General features: G+C 40.7%; 1 protein-coding gene across 3 annotated transcripts; it reads right to left on the bottom strand.

Moving 5' to 3' along the window:
- Window positions 1–372: 372 nt before the first annotated feature.
- Window positions 373–27,272, bottom strand: LOC137296150 (uncharacterized). Of its 3 annotated transcripts, XM_067827861.1 has the most exons (10): window positions 27,024–27,206; window positions 26,688–26,734; window positions 23,167–23,745; window positions 19,110–19,295; window positions 17,827–17,934; window positions 17,374–17,585; window positions 12,154–12,730; window positions 11,738–11,872; window positions 1,323–2,937; window positions 373–1,166 (listed from the first exon to the last, which is right to left on the bottom strand). In XM_067827861.1, exons 3-10 carry the CDS (start codon window positions 23,711–23,713, stop codon window positions 992–994), a joined length of 3,555 nt encoding a protein of 1,184 aa, XP_067683962.1. In that variant the 5' UTR covers window positions 23,714–23,745; window positions 26,688–26,734; window positions 27,024–27,206; the 3' UTR covers window positions 373–991. The 3 variants fall into 3 exon arrangements, with proteins under 3 accessions (XP_067683962.1, XP_067683955.1, XP_067683969.1); XM_067827854.1 differs by lacking the exon at window positions 26,688–26,734 and having other exon boundaries at window positions 27,024–27,272; XM_067827868.1 differs by lacking the exon at window positions 26,688–26,734 and having other exon boundaries at window positions 1,323–2,934; window positions 27,024–27,272.
- Window positions 27,273–27,915: the final 643 nt, after the last annotated feature.

The following is a 27,915-nucleotide window of genomic DNA, read 5'->3' as shown; positions in this document are numbered from 1 at the left end:
TACTGCAGGTCAAATAACTGCAGTTGTTGTTTGTGGAGAGATCTGTGTCAGTGACCTGAATATTTTGTAAGACCCTCCGATCCCAAAGTAGTAGCCGTTGTCTGATTGGTTAAATCTATTTAACCGTCTCGCTATAGATTGGGCGGTCATAGGTCACTCAAAGGTTACCTGATGCGATTCTCAACTATGGTTTGCTAGAATCAGGTGTGGAGTATAACGAATAACACTGAGACTAAGTTTACTTAGAACTGATTCAATTTGATATTGATACTTGTGGTGTACTTATGTGTCTGAAACAATGAGTCACTGTGTCTGCTGCATGAGGCCTGGGAGTCTGTCACATCACTCCATTGCATCAACATGAAACTATCAGAAGATATTACACTTTATTGAAGCCATACACTGGCAGGGGGGAAATACTAACTCACAGTAGATACACATAAACAATACCCCGTATATAAATATGCCTGTCCCCATTGCATCTTATTCACTTTAACAATTATCCTTCCCAATAGTGAAATAAATTGTGTATGGACATACTTAAGGATGGTCCTTACATCTAGTCTTAATATGTGTGTAAACAGGGCATGCCCCAGTAAATGTTCATACCATCAGATTCAGATGCATTCACAATGGCAGAATGACTTTGATCCTTGAAGTTTTCATAATAAAACATACTGTTTTCAGTTAAACCATTATTGTGATACAAGCAGTTTCTGCTGATCCACATGTTTTTGATTCTCTTCTGCATTAAAATTCTAAATACTTGCTACTGTATCTGTCACAACCATTCCCTCCAGAACATCCATCATCTGTTCACTCCGTCATATGTACTGTTCGTACAGTGATTGCACCTACAACCTCTGCTCCATGTGATTTGTCCTAGAACCTCTGTTCCATGTGAGTGCACCTAGAACCTCTGCTCCGCGTCGTGTCAAGAACCTCTGCTTCGAGTGATTGAGCCTAGAACCTCTGCTCCATGTGGATCAGCCTAGAACCTCTGCTCAGTGTGGTTGAGGCTGACATCACTGTATGACACTGCCATAGGGGATGGTAGACCCAATTCATTTTCCAGAGCCTCCAGGTCTGCCTGTGAGATGTTGCCCCGAAGATCCATCCAGTCAGCGAGGAGGGAGGAGGACAAAGGGCTTTGCTCCAAACGTGCACTAGAACAGGAAAGAGAAACTGATCATATCAATTCAGCAAAACAGTTTACAACCAAACAATTTTTCTGTAACGTAGACATTAGCTTTTTACAATGTATTCCTGTGATGAAAGAATGCAGACTTCAAGTATCTTTACCATGTCATCCAGCTACTTACCTCTCTGCATCAACCATCAGTGCATCCAGATCGGCCCCCACCCCATATCCACCACCAGTTCCCTTAGGGGTGAGTGACAGAGAGGGTGGGAAGATATCTTCGACTTGAGACTTGGACAACTGTTTACTTAGCAGGGCAATCAGGTCTGGCTGAGCATGTGCTTGAGGAGGGGAGTTACACTTGATCTTCAGGGAGGAAGTGTTCCTGCTGCTCACTCCACTGGCCTGGTCAGGACTTGTCTTACCAAGAAGATTACCACCAACTTCTTTGCTAGAGAAAACTTGATTTGTACCACTTTGTTCGGTATGGTAATTGGAGAATGGAACTGATTGATTTGTGAATGGCGGTTGACCAACATAAGGAGTATGTTCAGGTGAGCCACTGCTTGAACTCATTTGTGTGAATTGTGGTGCACTGTTAGAGTGCACCATAGCACTGCCTTCCCTTGGAAATGTGGGACTTGACTGATACCTGGATGTGGTGTCAAGGCTTCGTCTCTTTGCTGGGGATGTTCGAGATTCTGGGAGCTGGTCTGGATATGGTTGGAAATCGAGACTTGTCTGGACTGTTGGTGGTTGCTGGTTATCACTTTCAAGTCCAATGTTGTTGAAAAAGTCAAGGCCATCTAAAGTGATAGTGGAGAATGCAGGACTGTTCACTGTATTACTTGATTGGGAAATGTTGGAGTTGAGAGTTGACACTGGCACTGGTGTGTTGTCATGGCAGTACTGGCCATGTGCAGTATTATTGTGGCCGAGGCACTGGGGATCCAGCATACCTTTCTGCATGACAGGATGGGATGCAATGGGATTGATAAACTGTTGTACCTGAGAGGGTAGAGTGGTTTGGCTGCTGACATTTACATTTGGCACTGAAAATCCTGTAGGTGGAGTGTCTCCTGTTGTCTGAAACATGCATCCAGTGCTTGTGCTGGCTTCTGCTGCTGCTGTCAGTAAGGAATGCATGTGGTTAATGTCCACCTGTATCTGTGTGTTATCTAGAGGTGCTGCAGGGTGGGACATGGTGTCTGGGTCTTGCTGTATAGAAATGGAGCCCGAAGGCAATGTCTGGTGGATATGCTGAGAAGGTGTTGACTGTGTGTTCACTGGATGTACAGTCTCACTACTCTGTCCATGGCTTGGTGTTCCAACATGAGACTTGCCATCAGTGTTGGTCATGACTGCTGGCTGATGGGAAGGCAGTGAACTTGTTACAGATGGGACAGTCTGGGGTCCCTGGGGTCCTTGCTGTGCCTGTATCTGCACAGTCTGCGGTCCCTGTATCTGCAGCGTGGAAACTTGTCCCCCTTGCAGCTGCACAGTCTGCATCTGTTGTATTGCTGCTTGTACTCCAGTTTGTACCTGGTTGGTGGATGACGCAGCCTGCACTTGCAGTGTCTGTAGGGAAGCTGGCTGCTGAGGTGGCTGGTTCATGGGCGTCAGTGTCAAGCTGTTACCCTGGAGACTGATGGCCAGGCTGTGAGTGACCACTGGGCTCTTCACCTTGGACCCTCCTAGTTGACCTACAGGAACTCCAGGGGCTGGTGCTATCTTCTGCATCCCTGCCCATCTCTTCAGGAGCTCCTTGTCTTCATTAGATAACAGATTCTGATCTGCTGAAATGTAATAATTTTACCATTTTGACCTCTATTAAACATCAAAATCAAATCACTATACAGTGATGCTGAACTTATTTGGGCATCCAGTGAGTTTTGAAGTCTACAGAACAGGTTAATCTGATTCCTCATAACAACAGAATATGATAAAACCACTTGGTTCTGTGTGAATTACACTAAACATTTTATTGGGTCAAATGGTGATTCATAAGTGACAGCTCCGTAACATTCATTATCAGTCACTGGGGATGTTGCTGCTATCATCTGTGTCTGTCATCGCATTATTAAAACATCCCTCATATATTGAATGAAATATGATAAAAGATTACTACTTCATATTTTGATTTCCAATTCAAATTGCATTTCCTGTTATCATACGAAACTGAGCAAAGCAGCAAAGAAGTGTGATCTACCATTGATTACGAAAAACATTTTCATGCCAATGTTATGGGTTTTTTAAGGTATGGAGCAGTCTGATGAATCACTATTTGAGATCAGTGATCGGGACTTTAAGAACCATGAGTGTGTGTGTTTGCTTCATATTACCACAACATAACCATCTTACATCCTGCTGGCGAAAGGTTACCGCCAGGTTTTAGCATTTTTTTATGATTGCCTCAGTAGTTTCTCAACCTAATATAAATGTTTTCTTGATGATAGATTAGCTACTCAATGATGTATCCTGCTTGTTCACAGTTGCCAACTGTGTTTTTCTATAACACAGGATCTAGTAGTAGCGTGGTAGTACATAATGTAATTTTCTGAGTAAAACTGATATTTTATACTTATCCTGACTCATTCTTATTAAGCTTGTCTCCTGCCATCAGAACATAGTGGAACGTTTCATTTCCTTGAAGTTCCTTTCATTAAGGCAGACGTAAAACCATCACTCACCCAATGAGTAGCCTCCCTTAAGCCTGTGCATTTTGGCGCAAACAGTCACATGACACGCCATGCTCTTCACTCTCTCTGAATACTTGCCCGGTGTCATGAGAGGGGAGGATGAGAAGTTTGACCTCATGAGTCAGGATAAGTATGAAATATCAATTCTAATCAGAATATTACATATTTTTCCTTATCCTGACTCATGCTTGTTATACTTGCCAGAATCCGACAGAATCGGTGGCATGTCATGCCACATCCTGGATTCACTGGTTGTCATGTATTTTACATCCTGTAACCCTCCATGGGAACTTGCAAATGGCACTGTAGGCTTGCAAACTATTGTCAAAAACTTTTCCCCACAAATTTCATTTATGACAGTTTTCTGTGTTTTTTAGATATACTAGTGTCCTACTACTTATCTTGTAGCAACATTGATTGACACGTGTCAAGTGAAGATGTGATCCCTTCTTCAAATGCAGGCATAGCATACAATTACAGGCATACAATCACTCATGCTAGTCTGTTCTGAGACGTGCGCATGGACTCTCAACCATTTTACTCCACGGAGTCTACTGACATCAACAAGTCATGTGATAAAAAGGGGTGAGCTTTTCTCAGAGCCTTTTAGGAACCGTTAGATGTTGTGCTACAACTAGTGGACTGAATTGGTGAATGCTAGCGGCATTTTTGGAAGCAATATCTCTGAGGTAGTGGTTGGCAAGCATCATATTGGATTTCCAAAAGGAGCCCTCCATTAACAGTTTTTGTCGAGCAGTTCCCACATAAAGTGAGTGTTGAGGCTATGCCTCGTACTTCATGTGGGTTGGAGGCTTATAGTGGTGCAAAGTCTGCTTCTTTACATGCTCGTAAATTAGCGGTTCACATCCACACTGATATAGTATTTCTTGCAACTTTTGTGGGTGTTTCAGTTGATATCAGGATAAATAGGTGCTTGAATTTCTGTCTCCTTGTTTCAGTCAGTTGCAGATAGATTCTCAATGCTCTGACGGGACACAAGGATAAATCTTGTGTGTCGTTTGGACTTAGAGACAGTGCTGTGATATGAAATTGTCTGTCAGGTCGTCCTGGCAACTGATTTTTAGCAATAAAATCCCATCTAAGCCCGAGGGGCATGCTATCTCAATGCGCTGTTTTCTCAAAGCATGTTTGCGCACGTGCTAGGGCAACCCAAAACAGTGTTTTCTGAACTAACGAGTCCATGGATGTCGGATCTAGAGGCTCATAAGCGTCTTTTGTAAGATGCTGTAGTACTGCGTTGAGATTCTATGCGGGAGCCTTGAAACTCCAATGTTGATCTTTCAACTTGAATGAATGTAGTCCGCTACTTTAGGCAACATTATGCCAGTTTTCACAGTGATGACCGTACCAAGCAGCGATAAGTAAGTTGATAATGTTGAGCCATTTAAATGTCTTATGTCAGCCCCTTGAGGATGAGATGCTTTACTTGTAGTAAAGCCCTTCCTCTTTGCATATTCCTTGAATCTCTTTCACTTATCATCGCATAGTGATTGAGGAGACATTTGTAAGGCAAATGTGACAAACGTTGCTGCTCAGGCAGAATATCCTCGTTTCTGCAACAAGCTTTAATACGGTCCATATGTGTAGCTGGAACAATGACAGATTTCTTAGAGCTTGCTTGGTGTGGATGAACTAACAGATTTGGCCATTCTGGTAGTTTTAAGGCAGGACTTCCGAGGCCTTCTAGGAGGTCGGGCAACCACATCTTCACTGACCAATAGGGCGCGACCAGTCTGTTGTAGTGCTCTTGTATGCTTGACTTTCTGTAACACTTGAGGCAGTAGTTCTGGAGGCGAAAACACGTACACGTTCAATCCCTCCCATGGTATGCTGAAAGCATCTGAAGCCCAGCATTGTGGATCTGGTATTGGAGACACAAATGGCTGTAATCGTTCGTTAAACTTGGTTGCAAGAAAGTCTATTAATTTATCATCGATCAGGGATCCTAATATCTGTATTATGAGGTGAAACACTTCTGGATGCTGTACAGGTGACAGATGAACTGTAACAAACATGGTGACCTGGACCCACTTGCACAGAGCAATCTTACAATCAGTTTTAAGCCTGTACAATCAACTTTACAATCACCGTACAATTGCCCTAATCCACTTGCACAAAGGCAATCTTAAGACAGCACAGATTTAAGATCGCGATCGTAACTAAGATCGAACTCTTCAACGTTGGAGGTAGAAAATTCTTAAACTCGACTACTGTCTACAGTTGTCTGCAAGTGTGCATAGCATGCTGCGTAAATAAAACATGGAATTGGTTACTGCACACAACTGACATACCTTCCTTAATCGCATCTTGCAGAATTTTCATGGAAAAAAAAAACCCCCCAAAACCCAACAAAACAAAAAAAACAACAACCAAACAAAAGAAACCCACAATTCTTTGTAATGATAACGTGGAAGATAACATATATGATAACTCATAACTTGTGTGTTATTCTCTAATTTTTCTACGTTCTAATATGATTTATGAACTAAGAATGTGGTACTGCAGAAATTTTTAAATCACACCTTTTTATGAAAATATTGAAATACAAACAAATACATTAACAAATTTGGGTTTTGAGTTATTGACCTAATAGTCATGAATATTAAAAGATAACATAAATCATAAACAAAATTTCCTTATGATACCTAAATGTACCATGATTTGTCTATGGCTGTCAGCGAATTTGAGTTTTGTTGGTGATATTTGGAGGAAAATCCCAAATATATTCCACAAGCATTAGATTGTAAAGATATGAAAGGGTGACATGAGAGGTGGGAGCATTGTGGAAAATGCATGACAGTGATATATGAAAACCATATTATTCCATGTGTGTTGTATGTGTTGTTAAATACTTACACACAGAATGTTAATTGTTTTGCGCTACTTTGTTGATAATTATTTTTTCTTTTTGTTAAAACACTTTTTTACACAAATTTCACATGCCTCAGCACGTGTATTTTCCTCTTTGAAGGAAACTTGTATTATATTTCAAATACATAGACTACCGCAACTCTTGTCTCTTGTCAGAAAGAAACATAATTTTGTATGTTATTCAACTGTAGATTATTGTGATGATAAACCATGACAAAGTCATTGACATGACTATGATGGAAAAGAAATATAATTTGATATCTGCGCTGCCACAACATAACATACATTGTATTTGGGCACGGCAGATTTTATGGCAACGACATAATATGCAAAGGGAAACCATCCAATCTTGCGTAGATTAGCTACCCTTTGAGTTATTAAAAATGTCATGGCCACTGCTAATCGTATGGAGAAACCTTTTGTTACTATCCTTTCCTTGATTATCAAAAAGGTATGGTGTGCATACTTTTTCCAACACTGAATCGGGTGAGAAATGTACTTTATGATATCGACTTGATAATGATTTTGCTCACTACCCCAAATAATGACATTTCTGACGTTAAATCGATGTTGCATTCTCTGTGCTGCTGAAGTGTCGAGGCTAATCACACAGTTTTATGCAATATTAAAACAATCCCCGAATGTAAAGCTAATTGTCTGCGTGTAACTGACACCAACTTGAGTGCCATTTTGCTGCTAACTACAATGATCTTAGCTCCTTACAATTGGTTCCGACCAGTTAGCTATTGTAGCTGAAGCCTAAGATCGTGATCTTAAGGATTTACAATAATTGTAGCTCTATGATCGTTTTGTGCAAGTGGGCCCTGGAAATGTTCAGCTTGTCGATGATGCTGTACAGGTGAAATGTGAGTTGTAGTAGACTTGGTGACCTAGTTGACCCCTGTTTGTTTCTACAGAACGCTACCGTAGAGTTGTTGTATTGCGTTGATCTCTGCTTTCATCTCTAGGAGACTGATGTGTAGAGCTTGACCTTGTCTTGACCAAGAGATGGAGAGATGGAGAGATGCATCTACATACAGATGAACGTTGCAGTTCGGCTCTGTTAGGTAGGTTCGCCAACAGTCTCTAAGTCCACCAAAGCAGATATGTCTAAACATGACTGGTAGTACAAACATCTCGGTATCGTTCAGGTGATCATTGAAAAAAAAATATCTGTAACTGGTGTAACTGTAACCTCCCCCAGCAAGTCATGACTTGGACTGACGTCAGTAGGCCAAGTAAACACTGCCAACTGCAAAGTGTCAATGGAGAGAGTATTGTATGTGGTATCATGGCCTGAGTCATATCTCAATCTTCCAGTAATAAGCTGTTATTCTGTTTGCAGAATACTCAATGCTGCCAAGTGTTCTAATCAACTGAATACTCATGCAAACAGTTATATGGCTTACGTAGAATCAACTATGCAATGAAGATGATGTTGTTACTGAAATCTCAACATGAAGTGATGATGCCTTAGTTTTCAATTTTAAATCGCCCACAATCCATGATGCAATGCTATTGATGGAAGTCTATTTATAGGAGACTGGCTGCCGCGAGTCCAACCATGTGATGCTTGTCGCTCAAGTATCTGAAAAATAACCTTTAATCTGCTGACAGGAGACCTCAATGACCCTTGAAGGTAGTCTAACAATGCTGTACACTGCTATATGGAGTGTGAATAAAGCCTTTCCTATGTTGAAAAGATGGTTAACATCTGTAGATGACTTGCTCATACATGAACTTTGACAGAGTTCTGTGCAGAAAAAACTTCTCTGAATAGTGTTGATGTAATGATATTAGACTGTCTCACTGGCAGTTGTGTTTGTTCTTCCACTTTTTATTCTTCATTGAAAATATGTTGCCATCATATACTGGTGATGTGATGAGATTTCCACGCTTCCATAACATTGTTGCTGGGTGACTGTATAACCCAGTCTCATTGAAGCGACATAAAATCCTCTTTAACCAGATGTGTTATAATACACAAAAAGGTTACTGTAGAGTTGATATTTTCACTGCAACGAAAAGACTGTTAGTCCGATCTTAGAATGGTGACGACTGCTGAACTGTCCTCTTGATCTCTGTACAGGAACATTGTAAATGAAAATTTATCTGTAACTAGCCGTAATCTTGCGAAGTTGATACCCTGTTCTTTATCCAGGATTACTTCGTGTAATCGGTCTGTCATGTATAAATGTGGCATTTGTAACAGCCTGTGTCATAAGGATTCAATTTCGGTGCTTTCTTGGACGCTATCCGACATCATTAGTTTCAGATGTGCACCTTAAGATGTTCAGCCACACATTGATCTAACACAGCCAGCATCAACGTTGTAACATGCTTCATGAATATATCTGGGACGAAATTCTACAATGTGGGCCGCAACTTGACATGAAAACGACCCGAGAATGCTAAGATGTAAACACCTTCCCAAGCTGTAATTTCGTGGAACCTGCCTCGATGACTGCAGTTGTTAGACATTGGTATATGTTCAATCGTAAGAATGATGAGCATATCAAAATCGTCGTCAATCATCATCTAAGTATGTGTCATTAACCATCAGCCATCCAAGATATTACTTCTGTGTCTGGAAAAATTGGCATCCCCTTCATCCTCATAGCGGTAGGAGTCCATGTGTGCCTGTAGGAGTGCCTGCATGCATGCCTGCGCGCAGGTGAGCGATCCTGGTAAGCATCTCTAGAGGAGTTCATATGCCTTCAGGCAGGTGAATCTTGCTGTGAGTAGTCTCGGTGATGATTCCTGTGCGCAGAGTTACAACAATAACGATCCACATGGCGACATGTACCATGTCTACACAGGGCGTCTCTACAACTGCATCGTCTGGGGGTGATCAATTCTGCCTTATGGCTTCTGATTGGCTGTCCGTAGTATCTTCGCGCAGGACTCCATGACGACTCCAACCTTGGTCCAGTTGCGCCAAGGTAATTGTAGAATGCTACGCAGGGTTGCTGACATCAGAGTGGACGACCTTGGAGTTCTGGTGGCCTTTTCTTCTGCGAAGCGTTGCTCCGTCATGGACAGCATCTTCTCTGTAAATTGCTGCATAAACAGACCTGAGTTGAAGCTCTGCGTTGAACCTTGTGGTTGTGATGAATGGGACCTCGTGTCTGTGACGGCTGTTGGGGTTGACTCAAGTTCTGTGTCAAAGTAGAAACTGTTGTTGTTGCACTAGCTCTGTAACAGGTCGACTGAAGACTGGAACCTCTGGCAGGAGGATTAGGGGTTCGTCAAACCATCTGCTTCTGTGAAAAACTCGATGAAGTCTTCATAGTTGACGATTTCTTCTTCCCAAGCACCAATGTAGACTTGGGCATCTTTGTCTGGGATGACGGCACCTTGGAAGATGGTGATCTCTTTTGACTGGGGACAATAGTCGCCACTACATCAGATGACTGCCTTCGGGAGCAGCTAGGTGATTCACTAGAATGATGAATTTCAGCATCAGTCAACCAACAATTACTAGCGCTTGTATTAATATTTTTACCCGACATGACTTGGTTATCCTTTGCACGCCTAAGAACAGCTGATATCTAACTATTGAACTGTTGAATAGGATAATTTGAGCTGAAAGAGCAAATGTCCGTGTAAGGAGGACAAATAGAAATGAGGGCCAACTGCCGACAACCGATATTTGCAACACAAACAAGTTTTCATCACATGTTATCATACACACAACAATAGATAAGTTAAAAAGGCAAATAAATTATGTACACTTTGGTAGTAATTTTGTTAATTGTAATATACTGATGAAAAACCGAATACAGCTGTAATTTGGATGATTAAAAGGCCGAAATTAGTGAAGGATATGTGCCGTATCAGGACCCTGGTGCCCTCACATCTACCCTCTAGGACGAATAAGGAGAGAGTGAACAGCATGTCATGTCATGTGACTGTTTGCGAGCCAAAATGCATGGGCTCAAGGGAGGCTACTCATGTGTGAGTGATGATTTTACGTCAATGAAGGGAACTTCAAGGGATTCAAGTGTTCCACTATGTTTGGATAGGAGGAGACAAGCATAATAAGCATGAATCAGGATGAGGAAAAATGTGTGCTTTCCAAACAACTAAAAGAAGCAGTTATTGCCACTTCCGAATTGTTCCCCTTATTCATCAAGTATGACATAAAATTTGTAATTAGATTATTGTCTTACCAACCTTGACATAATGAGAAAATTTCATGAATGGTATTTGACATACAAAATGAAAAGAGCAAAACCTACTCTAATTGTAAATGTTGACAAATGTTCATATCAGCTGTTTTTGTCGATGTTTTATTCACCTCATTGAATTGATTCTAACTGTCAAATTGTACTCAATGGATGATAAGAAATTTTATTTGTGGATATGTTTTAGTGAAAGAAAACCATGATGTAAATCAGGTCAGATTATTAACCATGCTGCTGAACTGGTATTGCACCACTGCAGCCAACAGGCAACTATGCAGCGATTGAGCAGATTGTTTCACTCGGATACATGAACATAGACATGTTCAAATAGTGCTGTAATTATCTTTTATGTGAAATTTTATGCAAAACCATAAAATAAACCATCAGTAAAAAACACAAGTCTGTATATCAGTCTAACATCTTTGGAATTTTTGTTATGAAAGTTACACCATCACTATGTCCATCACATATGATCCCTCCAAGTTTGCTTTTAAAATTTTGAGAAAAACAACCTTTTTCGTATTGATGTAAATTTTTGTTTACCTACCTTGTAATACCTTTGGGATAGCCAAGATCTTTCTGAAGATGCCATTCGAAAAAACAACAAAATTGACATGAACAGATCTGCACATGCGCGATAAGAAGGATGTGGCGATAACTAGTTGCTAGCCAGTACAGATTTGTAGATCGTCAAGGTGTCCACTCACATATCAAGGGGAACTAACACTAACATTGTTTTTGTTGTATTTTTTAGCAATCAGATTTTTGATACCCTAAGTATAAAAGGCTGTTTTTTGTATTCATGTCAAATGACTTACTTTGTTTCTCCTTCTGTCTTCTGACTCGTTCATTTGCTCTCTCTCTTTTCTTCTTCCTCCTATCCTCTCTTTCCTTCTGTCGCTGAGCCGCAGTAGTCACCACTCGCCTTCCTTCTGTGTCCTCACTGTTGGAGTCTGGAAGACAGGTATGATGAAGCGACTGACAATGTGTTCACACATTAACTTGGGCTCATCACATCCTTCATTTCAACTAGTGATGTAGTCATAATAACAGAAGTGACAATATCACATCTCTTTATGTACTCATATATCTGAAAAAAAATCATCTTTCCAGAACATTTTCATTAAGATGAGCCAGATGAATATGTCAGTTCAAACATGTAGGAACCTTTGAAACAGCTGTTATGTTGGATCATGTAGCTTCATACCAGGCAACATCCTTCCAAAAGACTAACCTGCTCTCTGTCTGCGTTGGCTGGCATTCAACAGGGCCTGCTTTACTAAGGCTTTAGTATCTGATGAGATTGTTTTGATTTCTACGTGTTGCTGTTTTGTTTGTGGCTGCTGTTTACTGTCTTCCACCTTCACCTCAGCTTTGATCAGAGGTATGATGTCCATCTCCTGTTTGCCATCAGTGGACTTGGCACTGAGCATCTCTATATCCACAGAATGTGGGGGCACCAGGGCATTAGTGTCCACAGTAACAAAGGAGCTTCTCTGTGGAACTGGCTTCTTGAACACCTCATCTTCCTGTTTGGCTGTGCGTGTGCCTTCTGCCTTCATGTCACCATGTTTGTCGACATTAGTCTGCTGCTGCTGCTGCCGTTGCTGCTGCTGCTGCTGTTGTTGCAGGGCCTTCAAAAGGTCATCAAGATGTTCAGAGTCACCCTTGACAACTTCTGTCTCTTGTGGGGACTCTGGTTTAGGTGCTGGCCTGAGCACAGCATTGAAACTGAGAGTTGGTGTCTTTGGCTGGTGGAAGTCCATGATCTCTTTGTATATCACCTCCTTCAAGTCATCCTTACTCATGTCCTAAAACCATACAAACAGAAGATACTCAGACATTTTTCACTAACTGACCATGTGACAGTGGTGCATCAAAGAACTGTAACATCCAAACTTTAAAAAAAATATGGCAGAAGAATGTGTGAGTGAGTTTAGTTTTACGCTGCAATCAGCAAAGTTCCAGTCTGAACCAGACAATCCAGGGATCAACAACGTGAGTACTGATCTATGCAACTGGGAACTGAAGACATGTGTCAAGTCAGTGAGTCTGACCACCCAATCCCATTAGTCACCTCTTATGACAAGCAAGGGTTTCTGAAGATCAATTCTAATCTGAATCTTTACAGGTGCAGAAGAAGGGAGACTATTTGAAAATAAACGTGTAATTGTCTAGATAAAACTGATATTTTATACTTATCCTGACTCATACTTATTTCCTTCTATGCGAATGACAGTGTAATACTAGAATCCCTTGAAGTTGCCTTGAAGAAGATGCCGAAACCATCACAGAACTAACCATGCTTGTCACTCTCTCTGAATATGCCTGACACTTGGATCTGCTGGGAAACCCAAAACACAGAAGCCTCTTTGACACCATGAGTCAGGATAAGTATGAAAAATCAACTTTTATATCTAAAAAAACTAAATATTTTTCCTTCTCATGAATCATGTTTATTACGCTTCCAAAATCTGAGGGAATCGGTGATGTGTCAGGACACTTTGTCGATTCATCAGTTATTCCCTATGGGAACTGTGTAACAGCACTTCTTGGATCCTGTTCTTCCAAGTTCCACTGACACCTTGCGGGGACCACCACCACGGGTGAATCGCATAGATTTATATGGATTTTAGATATAGTAGTATCTTCTTACTAATTATCTATAACAAGTCATAAATGAGTTGCGACTTGCACCGAGTCTTAATCACTCATGCTAGTCTGGTCTAGACAGTGCCCATGGACTCCCAACCAAAACCCTTCAGAGTTAAAGCTGTCAACAAGTCAAGGTTATCAACAGGTCAAAGTGATTAAGGGTGAGATTTCCAACTCAGCGCCTTTGTGGAACTGTTAGTTGTTGTTATACAACAAGTGGCCCAAACTGGTCTCTGAGGTAGTGGTTGGCAAACACATGTGGGACTTCCAAAAGCAACACGATATACAAGATATCGAGCAGTTTCTATGCAGAGGGAGTGGGGAGGCTGTGTGGGTTGGAAGCTCTTGGAGGTTAAATGCCTGCTGCTTTATAGGCCCTCAGTATAATGGCTATTATCCAAAACGAAATTGTCGTTCTTGAAACTTCACCTCTGTAGACAAGGGGATAAATAGGTGTTTCAATTTTCTTCTCCTTGTTTTGGTCCTTTGAAGATATATCTTAAGGGCTCTAACAAGATAAGTCTTGGGTGTCCTCTGGTCCAAGGATTGTAGATAGCGCTGGAATGTAGTAAGAACCTGTCTGTTTGGTTAGGTAACTGATTCTTTGCACTGAAGTCCCATTTAAGATCTAGATGTACTGCAGCACAGTCTCCTGTGTCGAATCTAGTTCATCTAAAGTCCAATGCATGTATGTGACATCCGAGCTGTCATGGCTAGGGTGAGGAGGAACAGAGTTTCTGTGGGGGTAGCTTGAAGGTCATTTGCTCTAGTGGTTTGTAGACATCACTCATGAGATGTTGTAGAACTATGCTCAGATCCCATGCTGGTGCTCTCACTTTCATCTGCTGGTCTTCCACCTTGAAGGAACAGCAAGTAGTTCTGGTGCTTTTGCCAGCTTCATTATGCTTGTTCTCACTGTGATGACTGCACTGATCACAGCCAGTTATGTCGGACTGGCCAAACTATTTTGCATATCTAAGGTGACACAGATATTCCACCACTTGAGGATGAGTCACTTTCATTGCTGTGCAGCTTTCCATGCTGTATATTGTTTAGATCTCTGCCACTTGTTGTTGATCTACATAGAGCAAAGGTTACTGCTTTCACTGCTCTGGTGCACTACCATCTGCTCTTCAAGCAAGTCTTGATTCAGTCCATATGTGTAAAGTGTAGCTGGAACATAAGTAGGTTTCTGTGAGCTTGACTTGGTATGCGTATGTATGAGCAGGTTCGGTAGTTTCAGAGTTGTTCTTGTATCTGGGAACCAAACCCTCGCTGGCCAGTAGGGCATGACATAAGATGAGTCTGCTTGATCTTCAATAGTACATGAGGTAGTAGAACTGGAGGCGGGAATGCATATGTGTTTAGTCCTTCCCATGACAAACTCAGTGCGTCTGTTCCTCAGGCTTGAAGATCTGGTAATGGTGAGATGAATGGCTGTAGTTGTTTGTTGAACCTTTTGGTGAACAGGTCTATGAGGGCAAATCCTTCTTTCAATATGATGTGTCAGAACACCTCTTGGTGGAGCATCCATTCTGTGGGTGACAGATGAAGTGGATGAGATAGAGCATCTGCTGGCATATTTTTAGCTCCCAGGGTGTTTAATTTGTCTGCAATGTTGAACAACTGGAAGGTGAACTGAGGCAGACTTGGTGATCTCGTTGACCATTGCCGGTTCATGTAGAATGACACTATTGAGTTGTCTATGTGAACTGTCAATGTTTGCTTGATCATTGGGCTCGACTTGTCAAGCAGACTTGGTGATCTCATTGATCCCTGTTGGTTTATGTTGAATGTCACTGTTGGGTTGTCTGTGTGAACTGTGAGCGTTCGCTTGATCAGTGGGCATTGATCACAGTTTTATTCTCCAACTGACTGATGTGAAGATGTTGTTCTTGTTTGACCTCCTCCCTGATGCTACTTTGTTGTTGAGATGCACTCCCCATCCTTGTACTGATGCAACTATGTCGAGGTGTGTGTGGCAAACTGGATGTTCTAAATAGCTCCCTCCACAGACATGTGACTAGTGAGTCCACCATAACAGGCACATCTTGAGGCTGTCTGGTAGACAGATCAGGTCCATGCTGACACTGCAGCGGACATAGATCAGATCAGATGGCTTGGATCTTGACCCAACAATCTTCTGAGACCGCAATGTGGTTCTGTATTGTGATGAACCCTATTCCTAAGATCTTGCTTTGATTGCAACTGTGACTTCATCAAGTTTGCTTGCCATCCCAGTTGTGTGAGCAGTTTGATGGCAAGGTGTAACTATTGTCTGAGTTCATTGGCTTTTTGATGTTTTTTTTTTCCTGGAATCATGTATGACTTCCTTGGCAACTTTATCTATCACACTGCCCTAGATAGTAGGCAGCACCCAAGGGGCTCTGTGTGAACCTGTCATTCCAGGAACATGACAATAGTAGACCTTGTCTCCATAGTAGGGTGATACCTGCTGACATCAAGGCCAGGTGATCAGTGCTGGTTCTTCCCTTGAGTGCTTATCATCCTATTCTCTTCACTCTTGAGGTTCCGGAAACCTGGATATCAATGCCTCGTTGATTGTTTGTGAGCGAACCAGGCCCAATAACATTCTTCTGGTCATGGTGTGGAGTTGAGCAATCTTCTTATCTTCCACCATATAAGACTTGCTATGGGAGTTGTTGATCAACCTTAAGTCGTCTTCCCGGGCTGGCCATCTAATGTGATGCAGAGGGAACTTCTTAGCGCTAAACATAGGCATGTGTTGATTCTGGTACTGGGCTGCTTTCTCAAATTTACCTTGGAGATTGTTTCAATCAATGGAATCATAAGGGTGTGAAAAGTCATCCTTCAGCTTCTTGTGTGTGAATGTTGCATTCGATTCCTTGGAGAGGGATGCTTAGTCCAAACCGCTAGCGGTCCATGATGTGACCTCCAAGAAGATGGAGTCACCCTCTTTCTCTGCTCATATTCCCTGAGATAATTCCGGGTCCACCAAACTGTGCCTTCATGATCCTCCCTCCACAAGCCTTCCTTTCGCAAACCTTCATTTTGTGGATATTGCCTTCATAAACCTTCATTTCGTTAACGTTCCTCCATTTTCTGTGATGATGCCAACCTATGTCTGTGAGAGCTGGGGGATTCGTGGAGTGACTCAATCTTGAAGAGGATCCCCTTCTGCTTGATGTTCTGGAAAGTTGTGGGCTCATAGTCTCTTGTACTTTCAGGGACATTCGTGGAATCAATCTTCCTCCATGATGACTGAGTTGTCCAAAACGTGAGGATCTTTTCGAGAGTGACTGTTTATGAATGTCATCTTCAGCTGTGGAGTAGTGGCATGAGGATGTGAATCTCTAAGGAACAGGTTCTTGAACAATGTCACAGACTTCTGACGGGCATCTGTCTCTGCGTTATAAATTTCAGCAGTAGTTCACAACAAACAGTTACCGGCATTATCTCCAGGTTTATCACCAGTGACTTTAGATGACTTCCTCAATCGGTCCACTGTACATCTATACATACAAAACAAATAACAATTAAATTGCAATCTCATAAATTTATACAGTACTGCAACGCAAGCTGGAAGAACATGGATTAATGCAAGACAGGCATTGGGGGTAAGGATCAACTGCTAATAACCTGTACATGCAGTGACTGCAACGTAAACAAAGTACATATGATGAAAATATGTCACAAAATACGGATAATTTTTACAAGTGTTCCACTATCACTCGCATAGAAGAAGGAGATAGACATAATAAGCATGAGTCAGGATAAGGAAGAATATACACATATCTCAAACTTTGAATGAACTTACCTTCTTCTCAAAGTCAAAGTTAAATGTTGGCACACAAATTGGTTCATCGTCTGGATCATGGTACTTTGAGAGGTAGTGGTGATCCAGAGCTTTCTCTACAGTAATTCGTTCCGCTGGATTGATGGTCAGCATCTTGCTCAACAGGTCAATGGCCTTCTTGCTGGCCTTTGGGAACAGCGTCTTCCATGGCACTGCCTGTCTGTGACCCAGAGCTGCAGCACACATCATGTAATCATAAACAGAAAGAATAAGCCGAAAACAAGGAAATGCACACAGCCTTGGTAACAGGAATCTTAGAACAGTGCAGATACCATGTCAGATGTCAGCATATTGTTCGAACATGTTGAACTCCACAAAGTTCTATGTCATGGAGGCTTAGATTATGACAGGGATGCCCTATATAATCCCATTTCATACAAATACCCATGTCATCTTGGTATTTGGCCTCATTACCTTTCATGATCCTCTTAATGTGGTCATTCTGGCAGTTCTTGAGGACTGCCTCCGAAGGGGAGCCAAGCACACCAACAATCAACTTGATCTGGGAGATATAGTCCTTCCCTGAAAAATACAGCATACAATGTTGAGAACAGACACAAGCACATTCACAACATGCAATGTAGAAAACAACACAAAAACGTTCACAACATGTACAACATGCAGTATATAGAATAACACAAGGACATTCACTACATGCAGCATGCAGAATAACAGACAAGAACAATTACTACAACATGCAGTGTGTAGAAGAACACACGGACAATCACTACATGCAGTATATAAAATAACACACAAGGACATTAACTACATGTTGTACATAGAGTAACACTCATGAATAGCCGCTACATAATGCAGTAAGTAGAATAACACAAGAACATTAAAATAAAACATGCAGTATGTAGAATCACACACATAAACATTAACTACAGCATACAGTACATAGAATTACACACATAAACATTCTCTACAGCATACAGTACATAGAATAACACACAGGAACATTCACCACAGCATGCAGTACATAGAATCAGAGACGCGAACATTCACTACAGCATGCAGTACATAGAATCAGAGACATGAACATTCACCACAGCATGCAGTACATAGAATCAGAGACATGAACATTCACCACAGCATGCAGTACATAGAATCAGAGACATGAACATTCACCACAGCATGCAGTACATAGAATCAGAGACATGAACATTCACTACAGCATGTAGTATATAGAATCACACACACAAACATTCACTTCAGTGTACAGAACAAGAGTCTTTACAATGGTAGAAGGTGACAAATCTCCCTGGCTCCCACAAATTTGAAAGTGAGTGAGACAATATGATTTTAAGCTGCTTTTAGCAATATTTAAGCAACATCACTGCAGGGGCACCAGAAATGAGCTTCACACATTGTAACCATGTGGGGAAACGAACCCAGCACTTTGGTGTCATGAACAGACAGACAGACAAAGGCACTGAGTACATCCCCCAGCATGTGGGGATCATAAAACACAGGAATATTCACTACAGTATGCAGTGGATAGGATCCTCAGACAGAAACATTTAGTACAAGCTACATAAATAGTCATGATACCTGAAATAATACTTCTGGGTTGGTTCATCATGTTCATTGTTAGAAATCAACATTTGCCAATATGTTTCAGAGCTAAATGGACACAACAATCTACATTTGTACATTTCGCTCATCCAGCTAAACAATGATGCTCCTCAACTCACCTGGAAACAGATGTTTTCGGCCCAGCATCTCTGCGAAGATACATCCAACGGACCACATGTCAACTGCAGTTCCATATTCTACCAGGGACAGTAGGATCTCGGGGGCCCGGTACCATCGGGTGGCCACATATTGGGTCATGTAGTAGCACGGCTCATCGGGGGTCTGGAAGATACCTCGGGCCATACCTGCAGCAAGGAGCACCATGTCACTCGCAGTTCATGTCCGCAGGCCGACCCTTTCAAAACATTCTGACTATGGATGGGCCTGTCAAATCTGAGATCACTGGATTCCTCAATGTTTACAGTTAACATGGTGTTGATAACTGCCATGCCATCAAACAAGTAACTAGTGTGTCATATGACATACCCAGAGGGACGGGGGAGAACACTTTTGAAACCTCCAAACTAAGTTATTCTAGTAAATGAGATTACTTTTCCATTTCAAACTAACTGCTACATATTTGAGACTAAACTCTAATTCAACTTATTATGAAACACCAGTTCTGATTGGTCTGATTGCTATAAATTTCTGACAGTATAGTCAACAAATATACGGTCGCAATTTGAAAAACAATTCACCAAAACCTTTGTATGTATCCCTTCACTATTGGGGTAAAGCTGTTTTTCAGGGTGTTATCATTTGCAGAAGCCCAAGGTCTTAAATTAACTACGCTATTACAACAAAATGGATGGAATTTGTTCTAAAAAGGTGAAAAAGGCATCACAGTTTAATTGTAAATTTACTTCAAACAACTCGCAGGCTGTTGACATGGCTTGAGTGTTGGCGAAATAACGAAATTTGCTGCTACATAATGACAGGTATACGTCCCCAATTTGTCAAACACAGTAAAGTTATCCCCGAAATATATATAAATGAAAATGACTGACCCTGTATCAGATCCTGCATTATTAACAATTGGTGCACAGTGATAAATTATAGATTCAGGTCAGAACATGGTGATTAAATAGACCTGATGGTCATCAACAACAGATTGCCTGAGCGCTGCCATGGTTTAATGTACCTCGCTAATGTTGACACTGGAAATTGAGTGGTACTGATGATTTATTAGGTTCTTGAATACCCACAAAATGGAATTAGAGCATTAAACATGTTAAATGCTGCTGCTCCACAAGGGAGCACTACCACAAATTTCAGAGAAAGTAAAACTTGTGGCCTTGGAAATACAAAATTATTTCATTCAGAAACCCAGAACTATCAGTTCACCACCAGACTTATCTATGTGCCAAGTTTGGTGAAGAAACATTAAACGTTTTCACACTTTGTCCCGGAAATGAGCCCTACGACCATTTTCACTTGTTATCATATCGAAAACATGCTCAAGCTCAAGTTAAGGAGCCAAACTATCTACTTTTTAATGAAAACTACTCATCCTGTCCCACTTGAATGCCATGCATTTATAATCCTTGCATCTGGTAAATTAATTCCATCTCAATAAAGACACTAGAAGAACTTCCTATTTACGAATGACCTCCTGTTGCTCCAAACAACATTAAGACTGAAAATAGTCTCACAGTGTATCCTGACATAGTTTATTGTGATAGTAATCACACACCGCAGTCTATCCTGACATAGTTTACCATGATAATCACCACCAGTCTATCCTGACATTGTTTACCATGTAATCAGACATCACACTACATTCCCAGTCTACACTGACACAGTTTACCATGATAATCAGACACCAGTCTGTCCTGATACAGTTTACCATGATAATCAGACATCTCGCTCTGTCCTGATATAGTTCACCATGCTAATCAGACATCAGTCTATCCTGACATAGTTTACCATGATAATCACCACCACAGTTTATCCTGACATAGTATACCATGTAATCAGACATCAGAGTCTATCCTGACATAGTATACCATGACAATCACCACCACAGTCTATCCTGACATGGTTTACCATCATAATCCGACATCACAGTCTATCCTGACATAGTTTACCATGATAATCATACATCACAGTCTATTCTCACATAGTTTGCCACAATAATTAGACACTGCAGTCTACCCTTACATATTTCAAGATATATGCATACTTACTGTAAGCCCCCTCCACATCCATAATTTCCATCGTAGTGAACACTTCAAAAACACTTTCAGTATGATTACAGGTAGTTCATGTATGGACCAGGACAGAGCTACACCAACATCTTCCCTGCTTCATCCCCTAAGTGACAACTGTTTGTTGTTACACTTTCAAATTGTGCTACAATGACATTTCATTGTTGTATGTTTGAATTGCCAGCGAGCTGACCTTGAAATTCTGTTTGCCAACAGCACTGGTATTGCCAATGTTTGTCCTCAAACAGCGCTGTGGAGCTGGGGAGACATTCCTCTATGCTGACAACATCCACACAGCCCCTCCACCAATGTTGATCTATACAAGCTGTACCATCTCATCAAATTCTACATTCCCTTCATCCATGGTCCCCCTTTGCAAGATAGATGTTAAGGTTGTAGGAGCATGTCCAAAACGTTTAATGCTGAGCCAAGGTTAACATGTAACATATAATGCAAGAGTAAGTTTTTTCCAATTCCAAATGTTTCAGGAATATGAGAGGGTAATCTTACTCCTCATCAATGGCTTCCCATGAATTAAAATGGTTGACATTTTATGCAATGAACTATGCTGTGAGATTCTTCCATCAGAAATTCTTTAGATAGTCTTTTAAGCGTCAACAGTTTGCTACATAACCACAATAACTTGCATTAAAAGAGACTTCAATCCTGGAATTTACTGAAGCCCTGTATCTGATACATGTGCAGCATGATATTATATATTATATTATATCGCAAACATTTTCAGATAAACACTCTTATGATATAGGGAAATATAAAACCCTTGATATTCACTGATAGTGAACATGGAGCTTCAGTCTGGTCATGACAGTACACAAGTGGAAAGTGACTGACTGAATTTAGTTTTATGCCACACTCAACAATACTCCAGCTTTTTGGTGGTGGTCTGTAAATAATCAAGTCTGGGCCAGACAATCTAGTGATTAACAGCATTACACAAGAGATAGGGTAGGATGTGACACACTTCTAAGGCCAGTTTCATCCTCCACCCATAAGACATTGCCAGTCTGGCAATGCTATTGACATTTCCATACACATTCAAAATCCTTATGATCTTGAGACTGAACACCAAGTCTAGAGTTGCGATATATTAGGATGTCCTATCTATATATGGAAGCGATGTTCATCTAATACACTACAGTTGCCATGCTCCTTGCAGGTGTAAAATTATAAACTCAACGACATTTGTTTGTCTAATTCAACCACTGAATGCAGGTTATGTTGTATTTAGGGCTCATAAACATGATAAAAAAATTAACACATATTGAAAGACCAGTAATGATTGATACATGTACAATGGCATGGGTCCCACAGCCAAAAGCTATGAATACTATGTGACTCAACCAAACAAAAGCAATAGAACCTATACTTTACGAAGAAGGTGTAATTCCAAATACATGTATATCATTATGATACAATTGACAATTTCCTAAATGGCATTGTGTTATCGTACCTATTGGCCATGGGAGCTGTGCCAATATACACTTATCAGATGAGTACACAAAAGTCTGCTGTCCAGACTACCAGTTGCCTGACTTCCATTTTTATGGAAACTGTGGTGGCTAAGTCGGTCAGGTGGTTGTGTGCTGGCAGTTAGATGTCTGACTATGAAGGTGTGGGTTTGAATCCTGGATGGGACTCAACCCAACAAAACTACTAGAATCTGTACTTTACTTAGAAAGTGTAATCCAAAACATAACATATGGAAGATCAGCACTGATAGTACTGAAAAGTATAGTATACCAATGAAAAGCATTGCAATGTGTGTTGTTACAGACTCTCAGGTGATTACTTACTTCGACATGATTAACCTATTTCATCACAAGGACTGGGCATCTCTTAGTAAGTATTTTTTTTCTTGGAATCCTCCAGATGTTGCATACTTTATAATGTCTCACAAATTCAATATATGAAATAAATACTAATAGATCAGACTAAACAGCACACTCACCAAAGTCTCCGATTCTGACGTGACAATCTTCATTGACAAGGAGGTTGCTGGGCTTGAGATCTCGATGGATCACATTAGCAGAGTGGATATACTTCAGCCCACGCAGGATCTGGTACAGGAAGTACCGGATGTGCTCTTCAGTCAGTTCTTGTTGTGTGTAGATGATGCGGTGCAGGTCACTTTCCATGAGGTCAAACACAACATAGATCTCCTGGAAATGTTCCTGCTTTGGCTTCAGGATTTCCCGAATGTTTATGATGTTATCATGATTGAAGTGTTTCAGGATCTTGATTTCTCGATATGTTCTCTTGGTTACTGTCAGTGCATCAAACACATGAGGAATTTTCTTGATGGCCACTCGATCTTGAGTCTTTTTGTGTGTCGCTGAACAAACGACACCATATGCTCCAATGCCAATGTTCTCTATAGGTTTGTAATCAGTGTCCTGCAAATCAAACTTTACACTAAATGTTCTTTTGGCCAGGTTTTTCTTGATCTGATCCAATGCAACCTTGGTCATGTTGCTGGTTGGTGTTGTGCTTGTCATTGTCAGAGTACAAGGTGACTGCTCTTAACTATCTGAAACATCAACATCACATAATTATATGGAGGACCTGTTGTCATCATGAGAGTACAAGGTGACTGCTCTCAACTATCTGAAACATCAACATCACATATATTGGAGAGCCTGTTGTAATAGTGAGAGTACAAAGTAATAGCTCTCAAATATCTGAAACACCAACATCACATATACTGGAGCACCTGTTGTCATCGTGAGAGTACAAAGTGACAGCTCTAAACTATCTGAAACATCAACATCACATAATTATATGGAGGACCTGTTGTCATCATGAGAGTACAAGGTGACTGCTCTTAACTATCTGAAACATCAACATCACATAATTATATGGAGGACCTGTTGTCATCATGAGAGTACAAGGTGACTGCTCTCAACTATCTGAAACATCAACATCACATATATTGGAGAGCCTGTTGTAATAGTGAGAGTACAAAGTAATAGCTCTCAAATATCTGAAACACCAACATCACATATACTGGAGCACCTGTTGTCATCGTGAGAGTACAAAGTGACAGCTCTCAACTATCTGAAACATCAACATCACATAATTATATGGAGGACCTGTTGTCATCATGAGAGTACAAGGTGACTGCTCTTAACTATCTGAAACATCAACATCACATAATTATATGGAGGACCTGTTGTCATCATGAGAGTACAAGGTGACTGCTCTCAACTATCTGAAACATCAACATCACATATATTGGAGAGCCTGTTGTAATAGTGAGAGTACAAAGTAATAGCTCTCAAATATCTGAAACACCAACATCACATATACTGGAGCACCTGTTGTCATCGTGAGAGTACAAAGTGACAGCTCTCAACTATCTGAAACATCAACATCACATAATTATATGGAGGACCTGTTGTCATCATGAGAGTACAAGGTGACAGATCTCAACTATCTGGAACATCAACATCACATATATTGGAGAGCCTGTTGTCATCATGAGAGTACAAGGTGATAGCTCTCAACTATCTGAAACATCAACATCACATATACTGAAGCACTTGCTGTCATCATGGGAGTACAAGGTGACAGCTCTCAGCTATCTGAAACATCAACATCACATATACTGAAGTACCTGTTGTCATCATGAGAGTACAAGGTGACAGATCTCAACTATCTGTTAAACTACAGTGCGTAAGACAGTTCCGGATCACTAACGAAACACCGACTGCATGCGTCTCCGCAAAAATATATCTGAAGCGCCTAAGGGCAATTTCCGACTGAGCAATGTTTCATGTTACTCACAACAAAATATGAAATTTATATGGCCCTGATTGACTTCAGAGATATCGCAAAAGAAACGCTTTCCATTACGGCAGTTCCAAATCATTTCAGGGTATTCCGGATCACGTGACATAACGAGGCAGTGTTGATTATTGAAGCTCGTTTGGGGCAACAGGGCTCTGTGTCAAAAAGTAACACATGCTTAATTGAATAGATGTGTTAACAATATTCATAATGTTTGATAAACAAATAATTAACAACTGTTGATAACAACATCCGCTTGGTAGATAGGTTTAACACTTGCTGCTGACAACAACACATTCCAGAATCATCAGGTACCAGTGTGGGCTGAAAAATATTCTCTTGGGGTTTATACATACGTGGTCTATGGTACTGATCTCTTCAGTATTCATATATAATATTTTGTCGTGACTTTTACATGTGACTTTAACTTGTAAAGTACAACTATCGAGACAAAATAGCCCATTTTTTCAGAACCTTTAATGCTTTATTCAGTCAATATGAAGATTTTCAACATCACATCATCAGTTATTGATTGCAAAGTTAGCGTGCATAATCTATTAATACCAGCATATTTGAACTATTTATGGGTGTGCATCTTCGTATGTCTAAAAATGAAACAAACTAGCTCGTGTCTCTGGCATAAGTAACTGGGCATTTTTGATTGTCATAAAAGACCACTTTCTGTTGCCGTGGTTAATAACATGATGACATGGTATGACCATGCCTCCCCTTTTCTCCACCATTGAGCAGGCCAAAGGGGAAAAACTTGGAACAGGTGCTCCAGCTGACACAGCCACCTACATCAAGAATTTGCCTGAATGACCCTGCAAGACTGCTTGGCACTTGTAGTGAATCGTACCATACTAAAATGCACTAAGTTATTTGAAAAAAGATTAACATGACTTGAAAAAAGCACAAAACAATTTCAGGACCAAAGCATTGTCAAGTTGGTTATTTCCTGACAGACTGTTCTGTAGTGTAAATTACGTTTTTAAGTGAAATGAAGACTAAAACGTTTTATGTATCTACTTTGAGCAAAGAACATCTAAGACAGATCCTTGAGTGAGTATATATTTCTAATAAAGGGAACCAAAGTAACATTGTGGAGCTAATAACTTTATTTCAACAGAAATTAACATTTTTCGATGGTTGACAGTTTTGAGGTGATCCCGAACTGACTTAACCACATGGTTCCATAAATTGCTCATTTCTCCAACAATATGGCAGATGTAGAGAAGATTTTTGTTGCTTTTTATAGGTGAAAAGTATATGCATGCAATGGATTGTTAACACAAAGCAACTTGATTCTATTCTTATTTGAGACAGGCCGTTCCAAATGAGTTACCTTTTCCTGACATGCCAACGATAAATTATGTGAAGATAGGTACCCTCGTTATAGGGCACGCAAGCAAACCTCTGGTTCAGATCAAGTTAAACACAATATATCACCTTAAAGAGCACTGTCTCGACTTTAAAACGAGAGATTGAGTGAAGAAATCCATCGAGATTTACAGTTTTTAGGGGTTAATGTATGTACCCTTACCCTTTGTACCATTAACAGAGTTTACTTAGTCAAAAACAGAATGGATTCCAGAGATAAATTGTTGGTAAGTTAAACTCCAGGTCAGGTTCCAATCACTGCCTTCCGATAGAAAAAAAGAATTCAAGAAATTAAAAACTTACTGTCCATGGTCTTAGTCTAGACACAGTCGTAATGCTCCATTAAAAACCTAAAACGAAGGAAGGGTACACATGGGTAGTGATGGGTGAGGTGGGGAGGGCAACAATAACGTTATATATGACTAGGACAGAAATATGAAAACTAAAACATGAACCCGGAGGCTGTGTTAGATGGACCATGAGACATATTTAACATTATGGGTCATTTGGCACTTCTGTCGTATGTTACATCACTTCCAATATTGGCACCATCCTCCTTTCAATTCAACTAATATGCAGATATAATGTTTTAGACCTCACGGGCACCGAATGTCAACGATAAGATGAATCTACACTTACCTGGTTGTGTGCTTAACCTTTGAAACACATTCGGTCTGACACTGCACAGCTGCCTAGTGAAACACAGTCGTGTCTGAAGTCTGCATTCAGCACGTAAGTTCGTGATGTAGCTGTAGATGTACCTGACATTACCCTAACAACCCTGTCGGTGAAGGAGCTTCTCCAACCGGAACTTACTTTGTTGTTTGTATCAGATATCTGGTCCACGACTTCCGGATTCACACTTTTATGGTATGCTACAGCGTTACTAAAAATAGTTTACCATTCATACATAAAGGGAGACAACCGATTCGTGCAATGTTGATTCGGTTATGCCCCAAGGGACAAAGTATTGGTTTGGGATGGAGGGTGTCGCTAACGAATCCTTTGTTTGAAGATTTTCAGTATTAACTTAATAATTATGCAATGGAGATACAGACACTTTCCCCTTGTTGACTGGTTAGAATTTTGAAGCAGCCAGGTCGATACAATGCTGTAAACATGTATTTCCATAGTGTGGTGTACTAAACCTGTACATCGTTTCACATTATGACTTTATCCCAGTTTCTGATGCATACCATATTGATCTCTGATCTCGTGAGTATAGTTTTACGCCGCTTTCAGTAACATTCGATTAATATGACAGCTGGGGCACCATAAAAGGGCTTCACACATTGTACCCATGTGGGGACTCGAACTCAGGCCTTCGGCATGGCGAGTGAACGCTTTACCACTCAGCTACCCCGTGCCCCTAACATGCTTGGAATACCTAGTGAGCAACACTGTAGTTTTCAAATGGTTTACTGTAGTTTTCACTTGAATTTGATTCAGTAGGTCGTCTGTTCTGATGGACAATTATGGCAATTCCGATGTAGCCAAGAATGTTATGACAGCAATACCTTGAAACAAAACT

This window comes from Haliotis asinina, chromosome 1, assembly GCF_037392515.1.
Source record: "Haliotis asinina isolate JCU_RB_2024 chromosome 1, JCU_Hal_asi_v2, whole genome shotgun sequence".
Classification (NCBI taxonomy): Eukaryota; Metazoa; Mollusca; class Gastropoda; order Lepetellida; family Haliotidae; genus Haliotis; species Haliotis asinina.
Note: the sequence above shows the minus strand (reverse complement) of the source record. Positions and strands in the feature narration are given on the sequence as shown.

Coding starts and splice junctions, on each gene's coding strand:
- LOC137296150 (XM_067827854.1), bottom strand. CDS start 23,713: ATGACAAGCACAACACCAACCAGCAACATGACCAAGGTTGCATTGGAT. Junction 17,586..17,826: donor CATTAAGAGGATCATGAAAG/GTAATGAGGCCA, acceptor TGTGTGCTGCAG/CTCTGGGTCACAGACAGGCA. Junction 1,167..1,322: donor CTGATGGTTGATGCAGAGAG/GTAAGTAGCTGG, acceptor TTCCTGTTCTAG/TGCACGTTTGGAGCAAAGCC.